The sequence below is a fragment of the Lutra lutra genome, chromosome 5 (assembly GCF_902655055.1).
Source record: "Lutra lutra chromosome 5, mLutLut1.2, whole genome shotgun sequence".
Lineage (NCBI taxonomy): Eukaryota > Metazoa > Chordata > Mammalia > Carnivora > Mustelidae > Lutra > Lutra lutra.
The window spans coordinates 27,116,772-27,142,502 of NC_062282.1; the positions used below are offsets into that span (position 1 = coordinate 27,116,772).

General features: G+C 42.4%; 1 protein-coding gene and 1 pseudogene across 3 annotated transcripts in view; both read right to left on the bottom strand.

The window, feature by feature from the left end:
- ADAMTS12 (ADAM metallopeptidase with thrombospondin type 1 motif 12) overlaps positions 1-25,731 on the bottom strand; it is a 287,143-nt gene that overhangs the window by 95,562 nt on the left and 165,850 nt on the right. For all 3 annotated transcript variants that reach the window (XR_007127574.1, XM_047730729.1, XM_047730727.1), the window contains 4 exons: positions 20,299-20,423; positions 16,538-16,687; positions 6,723-6,866; positions 5,909-6,053 (listed from right to left, as the gene is read on the bottom strand). Coding sequence is in view for 2 of the 3 variants with exons in the window: in XM_047730729.1 (XP_047586685.1) it covers positions 5,909-6,053; positions 6,723-6,866; positions 16,538-16,687; positions 20,299-20,423 (564 nt within the window). In the remaining variant the exon portion in view is untranslated. The remainder of the gene's footprint in view (positions 1-5,908; positions 6,054-6,722; positions 6,867-16,537; positions 16,688-20,298; positions 20,424-25,731) is intronic.
- On the bottom strand, positions 6,105-6,274 carry LOC125101373 (uncharacterized; annotated as a pseudogene).

Here is a 25,731-nt window from a genome sequence, read left to right on the forward strand (position 1 = left end):
CTAGCAGTTGAGGCCAGTTTCTAAATGGGTGACATGGTGTCACCTCAGGCAGGGTAACTGGGGACAGTAGCTATCAAAGGCCAATACAAACCATGCACAAAGGACTCTGATTACAAACAGTTGGGTGGTTATAACTTGAGCCTGTTCACTGAAGGAAATGGAAACTATTGCACTTAGCCAGCCCAAGCTTATTTACTTATGACCCAAAGTAGCCCCCTTGCTTTATCTGCCAGGGAGTGAAATGGGTTTTCCCTATTGTTTCTCTTCTTACAGTAAGAACAAGGGAAGGTTGACAAGAGCCTTACAGATCACCAGAAATGGCTCCACTGCTCCCATCCACCTTTTAATCTTTCTTCTATTCACCCATCAATCACCATTCCCTCTATTTAACTATGTTCTAGATTCAATGTTTTCTAAAATAAGATTTCACATTTTTACACAGTTTAGAAAATTCTCAGTCTTGATCTCTCTAAATTTTGCCTCTCCCTGATTACCACTATTCTCTCCTTCCCAGACTTCTAAACTGTTGATGAGCCTTGCCATTCTGTCCTTCACATCTCAACTTCACTTTTATATTTTCTCTCACTTTTCTTGTATATAAAAGTTGAAAAAGTCTGGATTTCTATCAGGAAAAGACCAGCCTCTCCATCATACAGCTCTGAGAAATACTCAAGAGAGATAGAAAGTAATTTTCTCAGCTCTAAATTCCAGCTGACTGATTTTCTTTTCAACTGTGTCAAATCTGCTGTTTAACCCAAACACCGAATTTAAAATCAATGACCATATTTTTCATTTCTAGAGGCTGTAACTGTATTTCATATCTACCTTACAAATATCTTCTGGTGTATTTTTCCTTTTTCTCAAATGTAACTCCTCTTTCATGTATTCATTTTATTATCCTTACCTAAAATATTCATTTATCCAAAGTCATTTGGATTTATTATCTTTCTTATTTATTATCTTTCTTATTTATCTTTCTTCACTTAGCTATAGATTGTCTTAAATTTTGAATTAGAAGCTAAATGATGAATTCACCTAATCAAAAGCTTTATCTATTAGAGATTTTTGTGCATTTTAGCTGAGCATTTGTTTTTCTAAGGCAGGTTTTTAATCTTTCTTTCTACCAGGCATCCCATTGCTTTACCAGGTCAGAAATATGTTTATTTGAAATTTTTTTGGCATAGAGTTTCTCTGTTTCAGGATTTCTTTTCCTTTAGTACCTGCAGTTGTTGGTCACACCACTTCAAACAATAAAAAGGCAGACCAGACGAAGTGTGGTGGGCAGCAAAGCCATATATTGGGGATAAACGCTCCCAAAGAGGGAGGGGACCCAAGAAGGTTGCCATTTTGGCATTTAAGTCTAGAGGTTTTTTTAAGATTGTTGGCTGGCTGTCTTCATCTGATTAACCCTCCATGCACCTGTCATCTAATCAGGTTTTTGTCCACACGCTTATCTACCTCTCAGGGAGCTGTTCACATGGGAAGGGGTAGAGGACTCCTTTCAGGGTGGTGGAGAATAACAGGATGGGGTCTTTTTCCTTTTAATAGTAGTTTCCTGGGGGATAGGAGTGGGCCTTGCCCCTGCCTGCCCTTCTTCTGACTAACCTCCATTACAACCATATGAGAGTATAAATTTGAACTCAAAATCAGTATTGACTGTGGTCAAGTATTTTCTAGGGAGAAAGTTATCCACCAGCACCCCTCCACCTCAAAACCCAAACTGAGGTAAAAGATGCTTCTCTGCCATCTACCTTTGTTGCCAATGTGCTCTTCTAGCCACCCCCACCCCCACTGAAACACAGCTCCTCAAGTCCCCTGGCTTCATGTAAGGGTCTCACTTCCAACTCCCTGCCTTGCTTCAGGGGTGCAGGTCATCATCTGTTGCCACTGGATGTTAAATTAAAATCAAGGCCCTCTGGTTTTCTCCCCATCTGCCTCAATGTGCTTATCACTCCCTTCTTTAGTTTTCTCCCCCTGAAGATGTTTTTTAACCTTTCTTATAAGTTCATTATGTATTTATAAAGATGATGTAGGTTTTTTGAGTTGTAAACTCTTTCAAGATAAAAAAAAGGTTTTAACAAAGAAAGTTGATATTGTGTTCTCTGGTAGTTTAAGTTTTTTGTTTTTTGCTTTTTTCTTTACTGAAAAGGATTAGGTTATCTTGGCTGAAATATGCAGGAGTCTGAAGTCTTCATTCATTTACCTCAAGTCTTCCTTCCATTATCTATTTATCTATGGGCAGACCCTGCTGACTGTGGGGAATAAAAGTTCCTTCATAGAGCTCACATAAAGTAGGGGAGGGCACAGAGAAGTAGAAAGCAACTCTAATATCATCTAATAAAGTCTTTGTCCTGGGGCACCTGGGTGGCTCAGAGGGTTAAGCCTCTGCCTTTGGCTCAGGTCATGATCTCAGGGTCCTGGGATTGAGCCTTGCATCAGGCCCTCTGCTCAGTGGGAAGCCTGCTTCCCTCTCTCTCTCTGCCTGCTGCTCTGCCTACTTTGTGATCTCTCTCTCTCTCTCTCTCTCTGTCAAATAAATAAATAAATAAATAAAGTCTTTGTCCAAGAAAACACAGGATAGAATGTGAAATGATGTCCAAGCTGAGCTCCAAAGAAGAGCAGAAGGGATGATGCAAAGGAACCAGCACATACAGAGCCCTGGAGGTGGTGGGGGACCCCCAGAACTTTTAGGGGTTGAGACTGTTCAGTATACGGATAAGCACAGAGCATGAACCAGTAACTGACCAGAGAGAGCCAGGGTGGTGTGTTTGCAGTAAACCGCAGGATTCCCTGGAAAATCCTTACCTTTGTACACATCTAAAATTGTGGATATAAATATTTTAAATGCATTCCTGAGTTGGCAAGAAAATAAGAGAAATCCTCAGAGGCTAAAAATGTTGCAAAAATTTTGGAGATCTAAACGTACAAACCTGGTCACTTAGACTTTTGTTTTAACAGTCACCTGAGTAGTAGAGACAATAACCTGGGCCTGCGTTGCCTGGGAAGTTGGACTGGAGACCTCACAAAGACCATAATCCCAAAAGACTAGCCCTTGTGTGAAAGGGTAAACTAGCCTTGTGTGAACCCAGGGACATAGATGGGACATGTGTCTGTTTTGATTTTAACTCTAAAAGTCGTGGTAAATGTTACCCCCGAGAGTTTGTACCCACATTGGCCCTCACACAACACTTGCAGTCAAACAACATCCAACCAATAATTTATTTTAGCTGAGTCCAAATTCTCTGTGGATGAATTTGCCAGCCATCTAAGCCTTAAAGAATAACCTGATAGGAAGTTTCATGACAAAGTGCTCACAATTAAAAACAAAAATCAAGACAAGGAAATAATCTCTAATAAGAGAGACCTAGGAAAAATTCCAAATAGGAGAAATAGTTCCACAAAGACTTTGGACACTGGAATTATACAACATAAATTATAAATGTCTCAAATATGATTAAAAAATAAAAGATCATTTTGAATGAGAAACTAGAAACCGTACATCAGAGAAAATTTAGAAAAATAGACTGTCATAAGTAAAAAAAAAATACTGTAAATGAGGTTAAAAAGTCAACAGATGGCTTACACAGAGGAGTAGATGTATCTGAAGAGAGACCTACACAAAATGCAGATAAATTACACAAAATGCAGAAATATAAAGGGCCAAAAAATATGAAGGCAAGGTCCCAAGATATGAAAGATTAGTAATAAAGACCAACATAGATGTGATTAGAATTCTGGGTTACAAACTGAGGATTTCAGAAGGCAGTGGGGTGGTGGGGTGGATGAGTCTGGTGATGGATATTGAGGGCACATATTGCACGGAGCACTGGGTATTGTACGCAAACAGTGAATCATGGAACACTACATCAAAAACTAATGATGTACTGTATAGTGACTAACATAACATAATAGGAAAGAAAAGAATAAAAAAAGAAAAGAAAGAATAGGAAGAAAAGAAAAGAATGGAAGGAAGAAAGAGAAAGAAAGAATGAATTCTGGATTACAGAATGGAGGATTAAAACAATATTTTAAGAGATAAGACCAGACAACAAGAGATGGGATGAATCCTGAGGCCTCTTTTAAGCCATTTTAGAGAATTTAAACTTTATCATCAGGAATACGGAGACTGAAATATTTTCATCAGAGAGGAACGAAATCCAATTTCCAGTTATAAAGGTCACTTTGGCTGCATTTTGGGAGACGGATCAGAGTTGAGAGAAGCAGTCAAATTCCAGGAAAGGAGAGCAGTGGGAGAACTACTGCAGTCACTTGGAGGAGTTAGATTTTTGAGATATTCAGGAGGTAGAATTGGCATAACTTGGGAACCAGTGAGGGGTGAGGGCTTTTTGCATCAACTTTACCTTCTCTATTAAGTCTTGTTCACTGTGTTTAAGCACAGTTACTTCCTCCTCGAAAGGTCTTTCTACATGTCTTTTTTTTTTTTAAATTTAATTTAGTTTTTCAGTGTTCCTAGATTCATTGTTTATGCACCACATCCAGTGTTCCATGCAATACGTGCCCTCCATAATATGCACCACCAGGCTCTCCCAACTCCCCACCCCCTCTCCTCTCCAAAACTCTGTTTCTCAGAATCCACAGTCTCTCATCTTTTGTCTCCCCCTCCAATTTACTCCAATTCACTCTTCCTTTCCTTCTCCTTATGTCCTCCATGTTATTCCTTATGCTCCACAAGTAAGTGGAACCATATAATTGACTCGCTCTGCTTGACTTATTTCACTCAGCATAATCTTTCTGTGTATTTATCTCACTATATTGAAATTATTCAGTCTGCCTCCTCCACAAGACCACAAGCTCCTCAAAGTCAGAGAACTTATCCTATTAATTACTGAGGGCTTCTCTTTTTCATCTCACTCAGTACCCAGCACCGAATCAGGGCGGGGTTCAAGCCTTGCCTCGCCCACGTCTATGTGTTAACACTGGCACCTTCACTCTGAAAGGGATGCATTCAGAAGATTGCCCAGTTTCAGATCACAAAGGAATGCCACACAAAGGAGTTGGGATTTATCCTGTGGTCAGTGGACCCTAAGATCAGAGCAGAGCTGTGGTTAGATCTGCATTGTTTTGAAATAACCTAAGCAACAATTTGAATGGGGAGGTGATTAGGTAGGAGGTAATTACAGTTGCCAGGAAAGAAAATGGAAGACTGAATCAAGACAGTAACAGTGGGATTGAAGATCACAGGGCAGAACCATAAACTCTTTAAGAGGCTAAATGTCAGGGCTTGACTTAACATTTGGATATTGAGGGGTGCCTGGGTGGCTCAGTCGGTTAGGCATTGGACTCTTGATTCCCGCTCAGACTGTGATCTCAGGGTGGTGGAATTGAGCCCCACATTGGGCTCCATGCTCAGCACAGAGTCTGCTTCTCTCTCCCTCTCTACTCCTCCCTGCTGCCCCCCCCCAACAGCCACTCTCTCTCTCTCTCTCTCAATCTCAAATAATAAATAGACAAAATCTTTAAAAAACACACATTTGGATATTAAAAATTAAGGAGGAGAATGAATTGGGATGAATCTTATTCCTCCCTTGGGATCTGAGGGTTCTCTACAACCAGATGGGAAATTCAGGAAAGGGAGCGACTCTAGGTTGCTATGGAGTCTACAGGAGTGAATCACTGTGATTCCTGAAAATCACTATAAAATGTTCTTCACCAGCACCCACTTGCAAAGGTTTGCTGTCTCCAAAGAATACCAAGAGGCAGGACCAAGGAATGTAAATGATTCCGACTTCATATATACTGCCTTACAAACGTCATACCATGAATAGGTTTCCATTTCTGTGTCGGGCTCTTTGGACTACCAGCTATTTCCCTGGGCCTTTCTTTAGCACGCTGGAGATCTCAAGCCCAGCGCCCACCCACCAGAGGCACCAAGATACCCAACACTTACTTCTACTTCCTGGCAGAAGGTGGCATTGGGGCCATATTGCAGCTGGCATTGATGGTGAACATCATAGATCACTCCAGGGGCAATGACTTTGGACTTCAAGCCTTTCTTTTGGGGGATGTCATCGAGACAAAACCCCCATCCCCGGCTGAAAACAAATTATCAAAAAGGAGAACAGTTGCTTATGATTTCCTTCGTCTTAGTCTTTTATTCAACAGAAACTTCTATCCCTGTGGTTTACCCTTTGTCCTTCAAGACAACTTTATTTCCACAAGGCACAGAACTCTCTTAGCAATAATTAGCAATAATCAGCAATAATCGCGCCTCGGATAAACCTCATTGGCTATGATACTGCCACTGCGCAAAGCTAGGCACAGAACTCTCTAGGCCCAAGATGGGAATGGCCTAACAGGAAATCAAAGCATACCCCACACTTTACTTCAGTCGTGAGCCAGGAAATACAAGCGGGAGAGCAAAATAAAATCATCAAAGGGGTTTCAGTGACCACTCGTAACATATGCCAGCTGTTCCTGCCAGTGTGGGGGACTTACACACTCAGATCTTAAAGTGCTTGCCCCGCCCACTGCAAGCAGGGCAAGCAGGGGGATGGGAAATTCACTGGGCTATGCTTGGAAGACAGAACCCACCTACAACTTGGGGGCAGAAAGCAAAAGCAAAATCCCCCCCTTTTGATGCCACCCTGATGCAATGATCTGGGAGAGGAACGGAGACTTTTCCAGGCCTCGGGTGAAACTCCAGGGGACTTCCGGTTTAAAGAGCACCAGGTCAGGCTGCCCCGAAACATGCTGCCACTTACTCCAGGAAGCGGGTGATGTACTCCTTGCTGCACTTGGACCAGGTCAGTGGGCTGGGATTGTACTGGAGCTGGCGGGACATGAGGTACGGGTGCCTGCCCACGGGCTCACAGTCATTCTCTTTCCCGTCATGCTGGATGCCAAAGCTGCAAGAAGGCAGAAGGCGCAGGAGTATTAGGAAGGCGGGTATGAAACAGGGCGACAACCCCAGTCCCTCCACCGAGAGCCACTTTGTACCAAATGCACCTGTTTACAAAGTGGGACTCCACCTGGACAGGGACAGCTGACTTTGAACTAAAAGGCACAGGAGATGCTTTCAGCTTCTACAACCAGGGGAACCATGTGGCTAATTCAAAAACCCGTGTTTGGCTGAGAGCTTCCAGTTCAGCTTTCCAGGAGTCTGGAGTAAGGATGGCAAATCCCGCCTCAAGCGGTCTTCCTCTTGCTTTAGCAGCTGAAGCACAAAACACCCAAACCTTCCTTCTCCCCTTTTCATTATCCTGTATGGAAGGGCACGAAAGGGAGAGCCTAGGAGAGACTTTGTCCGAGGCCACAAACTTTGAGTGACTGATTTTCTTTTGAGTATTGTCATGGGAGTCCTCCAGGATGTGAGATGTTAGGGAGGCCTCCCAGGTGGGGTCGGAGAAGGGGGTTCACAGAAAGATCATCTGGAAGGTGCCAGCTTTCCACTTCGTGATCTGGGAGTTCCTCCCCTGGAAAACGCAGAGGTCATCACGGCGTTGGGAGTCAGATCCGAATGGAAGAGTCTGAAAACTACTTAGCAAGGGCCTGGCATAGAATCAGGACTCAGGGACTCATGGAAGTCCTTTACTGCTGCCTTGATCCTTGTGGAGCTTCTCAAACATTGCACAGCTCGTGAGAAGTAAAACCAGGTCTTCCGCAGCATGTGCTGCTCCGTCAGTGTCCTTACCCACGTCCTGCTCCTCTGCTCCCGGCCTCCCGCTGCCATGGCTGAGCAGGTACAACAGCCCTGAATGCCCCGACAGAGCTCATTGGCCACGTGAAGGGGCGCCGGGGAAGGAAGCGGACCCAGAGTCTGTTTATAAGCTGAGTCCTCAGGATTGCCCCAAGACACCTGCAGAGGCTCCCCAAGAACTCTCTTCACTGGCGCACTTGCAACACGGCGAGGTTGGCTCAAATTTCCAAATCTGAACAGAGGGGAAGGGTGACCTCTGACTCCACTAGTGAAATTCAACCCCCCTGACAGGCAAGCTCACATGTGACTTTAATACAATCTCCCGATCCACATTAGCAACTCTCACAGAGAATGGTCTGGGGGAGATTTAGAGGTTTCTTGTATTTTGCTTAATGTGTTATGATGTTACCGACTTCCTTATGGACTTTGATCACATTCCAGAAAAATACAAAATTCACAAAGGAATCAGGGAATTAATCTACAGAACTGTTCTCACTCAGCCACTAATGAGACTCAGTGAAAGCTTTTATTGCAAAGCAGGTCTTCCCTACGCTCGCTCAAATCTATTCTTACCCCGCTCATGTGGGCCACAAGCTCACCTGCCCAATAATCAGTAAAACACTGAACTGTAAGCATGGTTTGAAAATATGCACGTATAGTGGTTTTTCTAGCATCAGATAGTCTAACTCCAGAACCACACAGCCATACCCTATACACTGGTTGGATTCAAACCTATGTTCAAAACATATCAGTTCCCTTAAAGCTCTTTTTGTTCTATCGAAAGGTTTTATTTCCTTTTTAAAGGATTAATTTATTTGAGCGAAAGCATACACACATGCAGAGGGGCGGCAGAGAGAGAGAGGGAGAGAGAGAATCTCAAGCAGACTCCCCACTGAGCACAGAGTCCAGTCTCACCACCCTGAGATCATGACCTGAGCCTAAATCAGGAGTCAGAAACTTAACCGACTGAGCCACCCAGGGGCCCCTGTTCTACCTCAAGTTTTTAATTCACTAAAGGATTTCCCCCTCCAGCTTTGTCACCTCTCTGTGCCCCCATGTTATGAGAAAAAAGCAGTGCCACTAACAAGTGTCCCTCTGGACTGTGTCTACTATGTCTAGATGTGTGGGGCACACCTGCCACATGAGCACAGTGGGCCAGTGATAAATGAAGGCCAAGGAAAGCACATGGGGTCATAGAATGTTTCCAGGAAGCGTCTTTCCAGCAGATGGTATGGACGCTGAAAAGCAGCTGGGAGTACGGAGCCCTCCCAAGTCTCCCACAACTTGCTGGGCTGTTGGATTCACCTGCTTCACCTCCTGTTAGATGAGTTTGCCGAATTACAGCTGTGAAATAGTAAGTTCATTGGCTGCGTTTCAGGGTTTCATTTGATGGCTATTCCTTGCCTTTTCTTCTTCTTCTTCTTTTTTTTTTTTATCTGAGTATAGGGGACACAATGGTATATTGGTTTCGGATGTACAACTTAGTGATTTGACAAGTTTATATATTAGGCTCGGTTCACTGTAAGTTTAGCTACTATCTGTCCAGTTACATCATTATTACAACATCCTGGACTGTATTCCTTATGTTTCTACCTTTTATTCCTGTGACTTGTGATTCATTTCATGGTGCAGAAGACAAAAACCATGATAAGCGTGATTGTGTGCTTTCCAAGCTGATTGAGGAAGTACCGATTTCCTGTATGTAACACGCAAAGGTCTCTAATGAAATCCAGAAGCAGGAGAGAAATACTGGGTGAATATTGGCTTTTAGGTGTGTATCTATATATTGTGATATTTTCATTACTTAAAAGAAAAGGATGCTAGGTCTCAGATAAGTTTTTAAATTTCCTCCTGGAATTCTACCTTCGTTTTTGGTAACATACCTAAGGAACCTAAGGAAGGTAGTAAGAGGACTCAGGTATAAATGACTGATATAATCCGGGGTCCTCATATACAGATTTTCAAAAAGTTTTCTCTCAAAAGGGAAATTATTCACATAAGGCCACAGCACAAGTTAGTTAATTTTACTTTCTATTTTGCATCACACATAATTGGTAATGAAACAAAGCATGTTTCCAAGAAACAATGGGGTATCTATGTTATTAAACTATAATGAGTGTCTTTGGGGATACTGGTTTATCACAGTTTTCATTTTTGTTTTTGAGCTGCCACAGGCCATTTCATTGAACTTTCCAGTTTCTCAGTTTGGTCCACAGATAATTAGAACTATATAACTAGAGAAAGAACTAAATACCTCAGAAGTATCACTGGCCAGAAGCAAAAGTTTCTTAGGAAGCTCTTAAAGTCTTCTCTGGTTTGGTTTTGTGTTTTACTAAAGCATTCTTTTTCCATCATTCAAACTCAAGCTTATGTGTTCTATACTTTTACCAGTGACCCTAAACTTTTTTTGCCAATTAAAAGACAGCATTTTAATGCAAATCAAAAGCACTGTGAGAGATCACCTCAGTCCAGTCAGAATGGCTAAAATTAAAAAAAAAAAATAACAAGTGTTGATGAGAATGTAGGGAAAAAGGAAGCCTCATGCAATGTTGGTGGGAACGTAAATCAGTACAGCCACTGTGGAAAACAGTATGGCGGTTCTTCAAAAACAGAAATACCACATGATCCAGTAATTCCACTACTGGGTATTTACCCAAAGGAAATGAAAACACCAATTCAAAAAGATATATGCCCCCCATGTTTACTGGAACATTATTTACCATAGCCAAGATATGGAAGCAACCTAAGTGTCCATCTATAGATGAATGGATGAAGAAGACATGGTGTGTGTATACATAGGAGGGACTGTTACTCAGGCATACAAAAGAATGAGATCTTAACATCTGCAACAACATGGATGGGCCTAGAGAACATTATGCTAAATGAAGTAAGTCAGACAAATACTGTATATTTCACTTATATGTGGGATCTAAAAAAGCAAATGAATAAACAAAAAGCAGAATCAGACGTGTAAATTCGGAGAACAAACTGGTGGTTGCCAGAAGAGAAGGGGTTGGGGGATGGGCAAAATGGGCAAAGGAGAGCAGCAGATACAGGCTTCCAGTGACGGAATGAGTAAGTCAGGAGAATAAATAGTACAACGCAGGGAATACAGCCAATGATAGTGTAGTAGGGTTGTGTGGTGACAGATACACTACATTTGTGCTGAGCAGAGCATAAAGTATAGAGAAGCTGAATCACTATATCATATACCTGGAAAATGTAACATTGTGTGTCAACTATACTCAAATGAAAAAATTTTAATTAAATAATAAATGACATTGTTTTATTTAGGTCATCTGTACATGGCCCAATGTCTTTTTTTTTTAATTAAACTTTTCATTTTGAGATAATTTTAAGTTCAGCAGCAGTTTTAAGAAATACAAATGAAGAGGTCCTCTGTACCCATCCCGCACTTTCCCCCCAATGATAACACACTGTAAAACCATAATCCACTAACACAACGAGGTACTGATGTTGATACCGTCAAGACACAGAACGATACCGTCAAGACACAGAGAGATACCGCAAGGATCTCTCCTGTTGCACTTACAGCCACACTCTCTTCCTTCCCACCCCCGTTCTGTCCTGAAGCCCTGGCAGCCACTAAAACCTTCTCCATTTCTATAATTTTGACATGTCAGTCATACATCACACAGTATGTAACTATGGGGATTGGCTTTCTTTCATGGAGTGTAACTCTTTGAAGATTCATCAGGTCACTACATGTATCACTGGTTCTTTCCTTTTAGGGCGTCTGTCCCAGTTTAGTAACCATTCACTCTGTTGGGTCAACACCACCGTTGGATGGTTTCCAATTCTGGGCTATTAAGGTTAAGCTTCTATAACCATTCATGTACAGTTTTTTTGTGCGACTGTAAGTCTTCATTTCTCCAGGATAAATGCTCAAGAGTACTGGATCATATGGTAGTCTCCTGTTTAAAACACTGACAACCTATAGTTCTCTATAGTGCCTAAACCATCTTACTTTCTAATCAGTAATGCATGAACGATCCAGTTCCTCTGCGACCTTTGCCAGCATTTGGTGTCACCACTCTATTTTTAGTCATTCTGATTGGTGTGTAGTGATATCTCATCATGGTCTTAATTTGCATTTCTCTGATAGCTAATGATGTTGAATATACTTTCAAGTGCTTATTTGCCATATATCCTTTTTGGTGAAATTTGGTAAAATGGTCTTTTGCCCATTTTCTAATTACTATTTGTCTTATTACTAGTGAGTTTTGATAGCTGCTTATGTATTTTATTATTTTATTTTTTATTTTTTTTTAAGATTTTATTTATTTATTTGACAGAGAGAGATCACAAGTAGATGGAGAGGCAGGCAGAGAGAGAGAGGGAAGCAGGATCTCCGCTGAGCAGAGAACCCAATGCAGGACTCGATCCCAGGACCCTGAGATCATGACCTGAGCCGAAGGCAGCGGCTTAACCCACTGAGCCACCCAGGCGCCTGCTGCTTATGTATTTTAGATGCTGGTCCTACTGATACATGGTGTATTCTTTTCCTAGCACTGCCATAAAAATTACTGTAAGCTGAGGGGCTTAAAAATAACAGGAACTTCGTCTCTCACAGTTATGGAGGATAGAAGTCTGAAATCAACAGGTCAGCAGTACTATGAACACTTCAAAGGCTCCAGGGGAGAATCTGCGCTTGCCTCTTCCAGCTCCTGCTCAGTGCAGGCTTCCTTGACTTCTGGGATCAAGACTTGAACTTCTGCCTCTGACTGTGCATGGTCTTCTTCTCTTTGATCTCTCTGTGTCCAAATCTCCCTTTCTAGTTACTGGGTTTAGGGCAAGCCTGAAACTAGTCTGATTACATCTCAAAATTTTTAACCAATAACATCTGCAAAGACCTTATTTCTAAAACAGGTTACATTTTGAAATTCCAAGTAGCCTTGGATTAGTGAAGAACACTGTTCAAGTCATTACAGGATTTGCAAGTATTTTCTCCTAGGCTGTGGCTTGTCTTTTCATCCTCTTAAAAGAGTCAGAAGTTTGTTGTTGTTTTTTTAATTTGAAGAGTCCAATTTTTAATGTTTCCATTTATGGAATGCATGTTTGATGTCAAGTTTAGAAACTCTTTGCCTAGCCCTGGATACTGAAAATTTTCTCCTCTTTAAGTCCTGAAAGTTTTTTAGTTGTACATTTTACATTTAAGTTTGTGTTCTACTTCAAGATAATTTTTGCAGATGGTGTGATACTTAAGTAGAGGTTCTTTTTATATTTTTTAAAATTTTGCCTATGGATGTTCAATTGCTTCAGGACCCTTTCTTGAACAGGCCACCTTTCCTCCATTGAACTGCTTTTATACCTTTGTCAAGAAATCAGTTATATTTGTTTTGCACTATTTTTGACTTCTCTGGTTGATTCCATTGATGTTTGTGTCTCTCCCTCTGCCCAAACCACACAATCTTAGTTACTGAAGTTGTATAATAATTTTTGAAATCTTGTAGACTGATTCCTCCCATTTTGTTATTCTTTTTCAAACTGTTTTGAAAACTTATTCTAGTTCCTTTGCCTTTCCACATACATTTTAGAATAATTTTCTATATTTAAAAAAAAATCTTGCTGCTGTTTTGGTAGAAATATCATTAAACATATATATTTATTTCAGGAGAATTCCATCTTTATCATGTTGAGTTTTCCAAATCATAAACAGAGTATGTGTCTCCATTTATTTAGATCTCTCATTCTTTCCTTGGTGTTATGTAGTTTTCAGCATACAAGTCCTGTACGTGTTTTGTAAGATTTAAAAGTATATAATCATGTATGTAAAAATTTCATACTTTTGAGTGACCATGAAGGTTACTACATTTTTAATTTCAGTATCTACCTATTCATGATCAGTATATAAAAATGTGATTTTTTATGACTGTATTGTACCCTGTGAACTTATTTTTCTAGTCTGTGTGTTTACATAGATTCTTTGGGGTTTTCTACAGATACAATTATATTATCTGCAAATAAAGCTAGTTATATATCTTCCCAACCTGTTGTCTTTTTTTTCTTGTCTTATTGCACTGGCTAAAACTGTACTCTTTTTTCTATCTGTTCTTCAGGCTTGATCATTTACATTGTCCTATTTTCAAGTTCGTTGGTGTTTATTCTGCCTACTCAAGCCTGCCAATGATTCCCTCTAGTTAATTTTTTATTACACTGATTGTACTTTTTGTTTTTTAGCTCCAAAATTTCATCTTGGTTTTCTTTTTAGATTTTCTATCTCTTTACTGATATTCTAATTTTGTTCATACATCATTTTCTTGGTTTTATCCACATCTTCCTTAGTTTTCTGAGCATCTTTAAGGCACTTGTTTTAAAATCTTTGTGTAATAAATCTGCCATCAGGAACAATTTCTATTGATTTATTTTTCCTTTGAATGGGCCGTACTTTCCTGGTTCTTTGCATGTTTTGGGATTTTTGTGTGTGGGGGAAAGTGGAGATTTGAATCTATTAATGTGGAAACTCTAAAAATCATGTTCTTCTTCCTTAGGGTTTGCTGTTTTTATTATTGTTATTATTACTATTATCATTATTATTTTTTTAAAAGATTTTATTTATTTATTTAACAGACAGAGATCACAAGTAGGCAGAGAAAGAGGAGGAAGCAGGCTCCCTGCTGAGCAGAGAGCCCGATGCGGAGCTCGATTCCAGAACCCTGGATCATGACCTGAGCCGAAGGGAGAGGTTTTAACCCACTGAGCCACCCAGGCACCCCAATCATTATTATCATTATTATTATTAACCATCATAGTTATAGGTTGTGTTTATGCCAAGGAGCAAACTGAGGTAAAAATTTAAGGTTTTCTCAGGTCTTTTCTGAATCTATCTGGGCATATGTGGTTACTTTCTAATTTTCCCCATATATGCAATTACTTTCAAAAGTCCTATTCTTTATTGTCTGGCTCCCAAAAGGGAAAAAGAAAGATGAATAGGGGAAGAAAAGGGTGCTGGTCCTTTAAGTCCTCCAGAAGACACTCCAGTTAAAGGCGGGGCGTGGAGGCTTGCAACAACATGGAGACATACAACAACAATGGCTGCCCACAACTTTGTTTTTACCTCTGTGAATCAGAAGCAGCCATGAGCAATCACAGCACAGATCCTTGACATGTAGAGGACAAATATCAAAATATTAAATCAATTCAGGTAGTGACCCAGTTCTATTCTGTTAGATAATCTACCACTTCTGATAACCAGTAAACATCTACAACTCTGTTTCCGAGAATTCAGGGAAATAGTGCTCAAGTAATGTTACTAAGAGGTTTTCACATTTATTGGAGAATTTCTAAAATCTGAAAGGATCATACTTGCCCTTGGCTTTATGGCCTTGGGTTTGTAGTCTTCCTCACAAAAATCATAGGTCCATGTCCAGATAATCATGCCAATGATTGTGTCAAAAATTGGAGCAAATCTGATTTTGTAGAATCTGCTTAGCTTATTTCTGAGGCCTTTTATACAGCCAGATTAAGTTGAACATTTAAGAAATTCATTCTTTGAACAGAAGTAATGAGCATTTGAGAGCACCTTTTATCAAGCAAGTCTTCTCAATTTTTCTTTATCTTGAGTATACCACTCTGGGAAGACCTTGAGCAGTCATTTCTCAGTTTGACCTCATTATATTCATTAGCATTACTTAGCCAGCAGATGCGACTGACACCAAAGACTTGACTGGAGGCTGCAGGGAATATATCCCTTCACGTATCAGGACGGAGGATGTCTATATGTTTCCACATGAGAATAGTTTTCATTTTGTCAAGTTTTATTATCAGCATGCCAACTACTACAGCCTAGTCTTTTCAACATCTAGCCTTCTGTCTCCAATCATTAATTACCTGTATAAGCAAGTCACTTAACCTCTCTGTCTTTAAATTTATGATGACTAAGGATACTAAAACATAACACATTTATCTCCCAAGGATTTTTGGTAATAATCTAAAAAATGACAATACCTAAGAAATGTCCTTGTTCAAACTACTCGCTTCACAGATGAGAGAGCAGGTGAGCAGAGGTGTTCGGAATTATCTAAGGTAATAATATTGGCTGATGGAAAGCCAGAGTAAGCACTCATTTTTCCCAACTCCCAAGCCGACACTCTAGTTTTGTCCTGCAGGTAAAAGTATTTTTGAAAACTTCCAGTATTACATGAGAAAAAAGATGAGAAAGCCCAAACCAGAGGCCAGGCCTAAAATATCCAAAATCCTCATTCTCTCTTCACTCAAAACATTCTGCAATCTGCCTTCTATGAATTCACCTAATCAAATTCACACATTATTGAGACAAATGTACATCCTGCTCACCGACGTTTGCTTGATGGTCTTTTCCAGTTGATGGCAGTTTTAAATCTCTGCTTTATTCAATGTGTTCCTTTAATGCATATGAGTAAAATGGGGTTAACAATAGTAGCTGTTTCATAAGGTTCTTGAGAGGATTCAATAACATAACACAAAGCATTTGACATAAAGTAAAGGTGAAAAATGTTAATGTTTGTAACTTTTCAGTGATATTAATATTATTACTATTTCATAAGAACTAAACAGGGATTGTTATTTCTGAATTAATCAAGTGAGTTAAAGCTTTTGTCCTTGTCTGTGCTCCACCCATTCTAATTTTAGAGAACTGTAATAGCCTCTTTGGTTCTGTGATGTAGAAAGGCACGAGTGGGCAGGGAATAAAAGACACAGAAATCTTTGAAGCACATGATGGTACCCACTTTACAGGTGAGGAAGCAGAAGTTTGGAGAGTGAGTCTCAAGACGCAACACAGCCCAACTCCCAATGACCCATTTAAGGGAAAGCCCCCTTCTCTCTACCGACATGGTACATGAACATGGCAAGGAGATCTCTGTTTCCTTGGCCCTTTACCTGTGTCCAAGTTCATGGGCAATTGTGAAAGCCAGAGGGAGTCCAGAGTCTTCATTGATGTTACAGCTCCTGTGAGGCTGGCACATTCCAGACAGGTGGGACAGACCCAAGGTCTCACAGGGGCGATTGACACCAGCACAGATGTCTTTTCTGAAAGCAGAGAACAAAGATGCATAAGCTCCCAAAGAAACATCTGAAAAAACCCTTCTGGAAAAAATCTGGGTATTAACTCACATTCAGTATAGTCTGGGAAGCATGATGAAAATTGTTTTTAAAAGTCCATACAAATATAGTGGGCGCAATTCTGCATTCACAAGATTACTCTGATTTCACTTCTTAATTTCTAAATCTCATTAACACCTTAAAAATGTAGGAAAATATGACAAATGTTTTATTTTGAGTTGCTTCTGCCCTTAATCCCAAGAGGCCAAATTACATTGTTTGGACCAAAAGAGAAGGATTTGATGGAAAATTTAAGATTATTTGAACTTTTATACAAAGGAAGGACAACCAGCAGTAGCTGAAGGTTTTCAAATATGAAACCCTTTGTTGTCTTTCTGAGATCTGTGCTCAAAATTCCCCTGAGAACTTCTGCTTATTCATGAAAAAAGGCAATTGGTCTTATCAATCTATCTGGAGCTCAAATCAGTTGTCTCTGCAGCCCCACTATCCTAACAACATGGCATATGGGAAGGAATGCCCATACAAATAAAAACTCCTTGTATCTCAAAAAAATACCGGTTATAGTCTTTAAATGTAAAAATGTGCTCCCATATGTTTGTGCACATTATTTCAGTCAAGGACAAGAGTTAAGTAGTCTTTTGGTTTTCTTCAATTCAAGAAGAGCTCTTTGCCGAGAATAATTAGCACAAATGCTAACAAGGCTCTGAACTTGTTAGTTACAGATCTTCAACTCACTGGGCTAGTGTGGGTACCATTTCTGGCAACAAATAGTCTGTTTTTTTTTGTTTCCAATGGGCCATGGAAAAGATGGATACTCTGAAAACTCCTATGAGTCCTCAGTTCCCCAGGAGACAACGGCTGATACAATGGGTTAGGACAGAGAGACAGCTCCCATCTCAGGGCACGCCAGCAGATCTGATCTCCACTCTCATAGCAATAGTTGTTGGGTGGTTTTGTGTTGGAGAGCTAGATTGAATGATACAGCCCAATCATTCTAACTAATTGCTGGGTCTGTGGGAGGATCGAGAAAACATTGTTCCACCCCTACAGCAAGATGTACTAGTCACTATTTCACTTTTTTCAAAAAGTCTAGGCCTGCATGGAGCTGCTGGGAAAAGATGGAGTCTATTGCTAACTCCCTGGCTTTCTCATTGTGATAAGACAGTTAGGTCCATTAAATAATTGTTCACTGTGTGCCTACTAAGTATCTAGCACTAAAGAGGAAACAAGGGGCATAATACTAGAAATGTAGGAATAGGAGTCTTCCAGGCCAGGAGCTTATGCTCCCCAAAGCACATAAGCTCTACCTCCCCCGCCACATACTGGGAGTAGTATAAGAGAAAAGATGGCTTGGCATACATCTTTTGGTATACTAGTCCCACTTCATGAGGTATGTTCAAGCCAAAATATGTTCAAGCAAATGTACCTTCTCCTCAATGCAACGCTATAGAGAACCCCCGTTGAAGTGGACCTCAGCCCGGTTCTCTGGAGGCAAGTCTCACACCTGCCTCCCTGGTGCTGCCTGTTTCTTCAGAACAGAGGTTCCCAGAAGGGGGTGCTTTGGCTCGCCCACCGACTCCTATAGGACATTAGGCAGTGTCTGGAGACAGTTTTGGTTGCCTCACTCAGAAGCGGGTGCTACTGGCATCTCATGGACAGGGGCCAGAGATGATGTCAAATATACTTCCATGCGTGGGACAGCCCTTCACAACAAAGAATTTACCAACCCAAAATGTTAGTGATGCCAAGAGTGAGAAATCCCGTTTTCGAATCTGAAATACTCTCCACTGTTTAGGAGCTGGTGAAGTTCAATATACATTGAAACCAGGCTTTTGTTCCAAAGAAGAAACATGATCATAATAAGAGAAAAATGGCCATAATAAGAGAGGAGATCCTTCATATCCTTATGGGTAATAGTTTAACTATTAGGGTACAACTGCCTGGATTCATGTCCCAGCTGTTCCTGTTAACAGCAATGAGATTTGGGGCAAGTGACATAACCAAACCTCAGTTTCCCGCTCTGTAAAATGGCAATGGCTAGTAGGAGTCAATGACCAGGGTTGCTGTGGAGATTAAATGGAATGCTGATTATTCTAAGAGATGTAGCACAGTGCTACATCAAACACTCCACAAATGCTAATCATCCTCAACTCACTCATTTCTTCATGCGAGAAGGAGAGAAAAAATAATTTCTACTTTAAGGGCAAGAAAAGAGGTGGAGCTGACCCAGCTTCCAATGGTGGTCCCAGATCCAGGATTCTTCTCTACAGAGAGGTCCTGCCTGGACTGAAGTCTTTCCATGGCTTCTCGCCCAGGTCCTCCATGTTTTCTGCCTGCTTGCTGGCTTCCCAGGGCCCCTGTGCTTACCTTCCCAACCCACATTAACCTACCCCCCAGGTGACCGACTGATGTCACAGGTCCCAATATGAACCTCTGGAAATTGTTTGCATTCAACCAATGTTTTGATACTTTCACTCAAAAGGGCGCTTCTGATGATTGGAGTGAAGGCTGCTTATCAACCTCTGCAGGCATCCCATGCACTGGGAGAGATGACAGGCCCAAGTGTTCGGGGGCAGCCTGTCCTCCCCAGGGAGAACATATACAAGGGCCTTCCCGTGCATGAGGTTCTTGGTGGCTGACAGGCCAGGCCGAGCACCCTCCCCCATGACACGTGCCTGGATTTCTTGGTGTCTCTGAATCTGCAGAGGGGTTCCCCCCAGGAGAACGTACCTCCCCATGAATGGAAGACCTTCATATGTCTAGATTAAAATAGTGTCTACTACACAGCAGGTATTCAACAAACATTTATTGAATCAATGAGTACAAATAGCCTTCAAGAGCCTGGGGTGATCGGAAGAGTTTCTTAGCCTTTCACAGCTAAGAATCCTAGAAGACTGATGGTTCTTCTTCGCACCAGAGGGGCTATGTGTGATCAGAACAAAATACCATCTTCATGGGGGTAAAGGGAGACATGTGTAGGCAAACAGTTCCGCCTATTCAGGCGAGGGAGACCTGATGCCTATATTCTGCCTTTAGCATCAGTCAGGGGTGGGTTACCAGAAGGACTGGTTTCTGTAGAGACAGTTGTATGTTTCTAAACCAGAGGGAAAGTTTTTAAAAATAAAACAAAGGATCAAAAACCCCATGCTGAACTTACAGGAGTCTTTAATGAGGATCTGCAAACAATCTTCCTGATTGCTTACGGAGCTGCATGAAAAAGTGCCCCCGAACACTTGGGCCTGTCATCTCTCCCAGTGCATGGGATGCCTGCAGAGGTTGATAAGCAGCCTTCACTCCAATCATGCAATTTTAAAGATGAAATCATCTTCAGGATAGGAAAAAGGCCTGCATTTTGCCAGCAGATGTAGTTTATTAAAAAGGAGAGTTTCCTGCACTGTTTGCCAACTGCCCCCTCGCTGGTATGGGTCTTGGGAGTCATGTGGATCACAGGACTGCCTTTAAAAATGACAGAGCAGCGAATAGTAGGAGACACGCATAAATTTGAAAACCAGGTAACTCTCCCACCCACCAGCCCCCCTGCTTTGCAGACCCTGGCCTCTGTGTAATCCCTGGGGTACCTGGTGAGGAGGACAGCCACATCATGATGGGCAGGGTTGAGGTCACTCTTCGGATTGATGCTCTTCTGCCACTTACAAAAGCTGGACAGTGTCTTCTCCGCATGGTGGGTGATTTTCAATCCTTGCTGGAGAAAGAAGAGGAAGAAACAGGCACAGCTGAGTTTCCTATGCTCAGGGCTCATCACACAAGTCCTTGGAAGCAGCCGAGTGGGCCAAGCTCTGGGTGGGAGCCTCAGACATCTTTTTGGCATGAGTTTGGCAAGGGCCAACTTCCTCCCTGCTCTCAACACCATTACCCTCATGACTTTTATTAAAAGAACATGAAGGACAGAAGTGCGGGACAGAAGTTATCACTAGAACAAGTAGCCCTTTTGTAAGACTTAGATACCAATCCATGAATGTTCATTTAAAGAAAAGGGAATGTTTACGAACTTCCACTCTCCCCAGTACCTGAGCCAAATTCAGGGTCTGCAAGGACACCTCTTCTTAATCCTGAGGAAAGCAGAGTCCTTTTCCAGATGTTGCAGCAGGAACTCTGCCTCCAGTTTTCCCATCATTACTAAGAGCCCATTTCCCTGAAGGGCCCTAGGTTTTATGCATCCAATCTTCTCACTTCAACAGTGAGGAAATCCAGGCCAGAGAAGGGCACCACCTTTAGCCAAGCTGCACAGCAGCCGTTGGCAGAGTTGGGCTTTCATTCCAGGTTTGCAGCTACGAGTCCAGGACGAGTGGCTTCCAAACTGTTGAAAACTTCTCTAAACTTACTGCTTGAATAACTGGAATGATTTATCAGTTAGCCAATGGATGACTCTGACTTTTTTCTATCCCCCGAGGTCACACTCCCACCTTGGGGAGGAGACAAACGCAGAAAGAAACCCTCCACTTCTGAGACCCCCAGCTCCTCATCCTCCTCCTGCCCTCTGACCACTTCTCAGGCCCCTCTACAGGCTCTTCTTCTTTTGCCTTCCTTGGGCTCACGGCTTAGTTCACTCCTGATCACAGTCAGGTTGGGGGAGATCATCTGTATGCCCCTGACTCTCCAATCTAGATTTCACCCCAAACCTCTCCTAGAGGGCAAACTCATGCACTCAAATCTCTTGATGGGCACCTTCTAGATGGCACCAGAGGACCCCCCAACTCAGCATCCCCAGAGTCCTCCCCCCACAATATTTACCTGCTCTTCTTCCTGCTTCCTCTCAGCTGAAACACCATGAGCTTAACAGCCTCATCTAGAAACCCCAACGTCCTCCTGTTAGTCTTCTCTCCCTCTGCATCCGGAGTCCCCATCTGTCCTCATGTGCTGCTAAGTCTACCTCGCCTCCTTCTTTACTCCTAGCTGCCTGAGCTGACACTCTCTTCATTTCATGCCTGGTCTTTGCTCATCATCTCATAACTCTTCTCCTTTCTTCCTTGTTCTTAAATCCATTCTCCAGGCTGGTGCCAGACCGATCTGGTCAAAACCAAAGTCTGCCCATATTATGACCCAGGACTCAAGACCTCTTGGAGTGTGACCTCCAGGAGGCTCTCCCTTCATCTGCAGCCTCACAGCATATGTTCTGGCAACATTCAAACAGTTGATATCCCCCCACCCCCGCCATGCCATATACCATGCTCTTTCTACCTTTCTTTATATATATATATATATATATATATATATATATATATATATATATATGTGTGTGTGTGTGTGTGTGTATGTATATATATATATATATATTTTTTAAGAGAGAGAGAGAGAAAGAGTGGGGAGAAGGGAAGAAGGGGAGGAAAAGAGGAAGGAAGAGAATCTCAAGCAGACTCCCTGCTGCACACAGAGCCCGATGTGGGGCTCCATCTCATGACCCTGGGATCGTGACCTAAGCTGAAACCAAGAGTCAAACCCTTAATCGATGAGTCACGCAGGCGCCCCTTTACCTTGCTTTCTTCAAGCCGCTTCTCTACCTAGAATGCCTTTCTCCCCTCTCTTACCCTTTCAACCTACCCAGCATCAGTCCTTTGAGACTCAATCTGAGCATTTCCAGGAAGCCTTCCCTGACCTCATTCTGGATTATGTTCGCACCCGTTCATCTCGTGCCCTGCTGGCTCACAGCACTTGCTGCCTGGGGTTAGAATGGTCAGACCGTGTGCCTGTTTTCCTCCTCAGTTCTTTCAGCACAAGGACTGAGGCTTATTTCCCTACTCGCCTCAGCCCTGCACAAGCCTGACACACAGCAGGTGTACACCCCACCCCGGGGCCACACACCACCCCCGCCAGGAATGGAGAAAAAGTGAAGAAGACGCCCACTGTGCTGGACAAAAGTGCAGCACCCACAGGGACAAGGCTTCGTGGTGAGTCAGTGAAGAGGCAAGATCTCCTGTGGCTTAGGGAGGCGGAAGGTAAGGGGTCAGAAGTATAAGAACAGAACAACGAACATCTGTCATAATAATCCTGGTGCCTGTGATAGGAACTGCTGGGCGACAGGTCCACAAGGCTCTCTCGTGTTTCTTCAAGTCATCTGAGCAAAGACACCGACAGCTTTTGTCTCTTTCCAAGGATGTTGTGTAGAAACAGACTTGGAGTACTCAGTCAGTGTTCCCCTCCAGGGAAGAGGGCAGATTTCTTCACTGTCCAGGATAATGGCTCCCACTAGGGCACAAGCTGACAGGCTTGCTCCCAGGCACCTCTGAAGGGGTGATGTTTCCTTGGGTTGGAACTCCTCAGCCGAGATGAAGCCCACTATGTGCCCAGCATCCACCTGGGCTGCCCGTGTCTCCACAGCAAGGGGACAAGAGGGGCAGCTGCAGACATGAAGCTCGAGCTTGTACTGTGTTGTGCTGTGCTGTGTCGTATTGTGAGGAGGAAAGTCCTCCATCCCTACCTGGAAGGCTCACACCATCTCCCAGCATCATATCCACGGAAGCATGGCTGGAGAGCTGGTGAGCCTCGCTCTAATCTAAGACCCTATATAACTCTTTATAACTCTTGACAGCAATAAGGATGAGAAGGGAGAACAGGGACCCAGGAGTCAGGGTCCCTGACTGAGGTTGAACTGTCTCCACACGGGCTGGGTCTGCGAGGTTGTCGAGATAACAAGCAGTGGGACCACTGGCGGAGGGTGGGAAGGAGAGGAGAAGGAGTGGAAATGTGGAAGGCAGCCACAGGGAGGATTCTTCCCCCATTCCATCACGCCTTTAAGAGCAATTCTGGAATAGCCTGGGGGTTAGTCACTGAAGAGAGGAATGAAATGTTAGGGCCTGAAGGCTCCTCTCAAAATTTTGCTGGCTTCCTCCCTAGTGCTTTTGTCAATTTTTGCTTTTTTTTTTTTTTTTTTTTTTTTACAAAGCTAGTGCACACTAGCTTTGTAATGATCAAATGATCAATGATCAAAGTCGTTGATCATTTGTGGCTGGGTACCTCGAACCTGTGTAGAACTTCCACCTGCAATATGTGGCATTTAACGCATTTTCAGTGACAAGGTCATCAGGATACCTTAATACTTTTCTACTAAATGTCATGATTCTGCAGGCAGGTTTTAAGTGAGTACAATTTTTCTCTGCCCCCTTGGCCTCTTAATCTCCAAGTGTTGTAAAAGCTAAGTCCAGGAAACACTTACCCTTTTAGTTTCTTGAATGCCCTTGAACACAGAAGCCTCAAGAGGCATTAATGAGCTCTGCCTCAATACCACATGCCCTGAGCATGTCCCTGTTGCAAAAGAACTGTAGGGGGGTCATGCTGGCTCGCCAAATTTGGAGAGACTTGGACTACACGTGTTTCGTGAAGCACCCGCGTAATTATTTGAGCTTATCAAGACAAACCCCCAACCACACTGATTTTGCCCCTGAAAAATAGCTTTCCCTTTTTGTTCTTTCACTGTTGGTTTTTTTTTTTTTTTCTCATCTCATTTTCTTAAGTGAGTCCAATTCACTCCCCACTTCCCCTTCCCTACTCATTTGGGTACGTGACACCGAAGGACAAATGATGGCAAGAAGATGTCAAGGAAATCAGCAACAGCTCACAGAAACAGCCCCAAATGGGAGAGAAGAAATGATTTTGCAAAATGTGGCTTTTACTATAAATTGTTCTCTCTGGGTAAGCTCCCTTTATAAAGAAAAAAAAAAATCTTGTATCAATTTCCTTGGGAATTGCCAGGAGCAACTTGGGATTCAATACATAAGGTGATTACTCTCTGCCAGCCAGGCTTAGGTTCCTCAGAAAAAAAGAGATGACGCAGAGAAGGGAAAACAGTACAAAGCTTTACATGAAAACTAAGGAATAACTCCTCTATCAGTGGAAAGGATTCTTTTTTTTTCTTTAAAGATTTTATTTACTCACTTGAGAGAGCGTGCGAGTACACAAGCAGTGGGAAGATGGAGAGGAAGAGGGAGAAGCAGGCTCCCAGGACACTGGGATCATGACCTGAGCCAAAGGCAGATGCTTAACCGACTGAGCCACCCACGTACCCTATCAGAGGGAAAGATTCTTGATTTAAAAAAGTGATGAGTGAGTTGGGGGAAATCAGAGGGGGAAACAAACCATGAGAGACTGTGGACTCTGAGAAACAAACTGAGGGTTTTGGAGGGGAGGGGGTTGGGGGGTTGGGTGAGCCTGGTGGTGGGTATTAAGGAGGACACATTTTGCATGGAGCACTGGGTGTGATGCATAAACAAAGAATCTTGGAACACTGAAAAGAAATAAAATAAAATAAAATAAAAAAAGATAAAGAAAAAAAATAACAATGCAGAAACTGAAAAAAAAAAGTGATGAGTATACAAATTCTCTGCCAGTATTTTTGACATTGATCCTGAAAGAGCTACGATTTTATAGGTCATTAGCGATCTAAAAATTCTCGAGGAGGGGGCAGGGGAAATCACCACCCTGAATTCCCAAAACTAACAGACTTTTTAACTCGAGTCTCACAAAAGGGAACCCAACCTTAAATCACTGCAAGACCAAGAGGAAAATTCATTCTCTGTGAAAACAGTCACCAACTCCCTGCCTATCAGCCCACCGGCTGCTAATCAAGCCAGCCTGCTGCCCTCAGGCTCTGTCCCAGATGGCATATCCGGCCTCACCCCAGTTCACTCCCATCCCTGTTTTCTCTCTAGCCTGTTCTTAAAAGAAGTCTCAAACTTCAGATCCTAATCTTGTCCTTCCAATTTTCTGTTTTCCTCCAACAATTCTGCACAATTCGGTGAAATGAGTGTACCAGCAACAAGTTTACGGGGTTGTGGTAGGACCTCAGAGGTGATGATGGGAAGTAATGTTTACCCACTGGTTTCTGGGAGCCAGATACTACGCTCACTAATGCGGGAATTCACATGTCTGGTTCTCACAGCAACCCTAGGAAGTAGATATGATTCTCCCCATTTTACAAAACAAAGAATGGAGGTTATATAACCTACCAAAGCTCCTACAGCTCGCAAGGGGAGGGACTAATGATAAATCGGAAACTC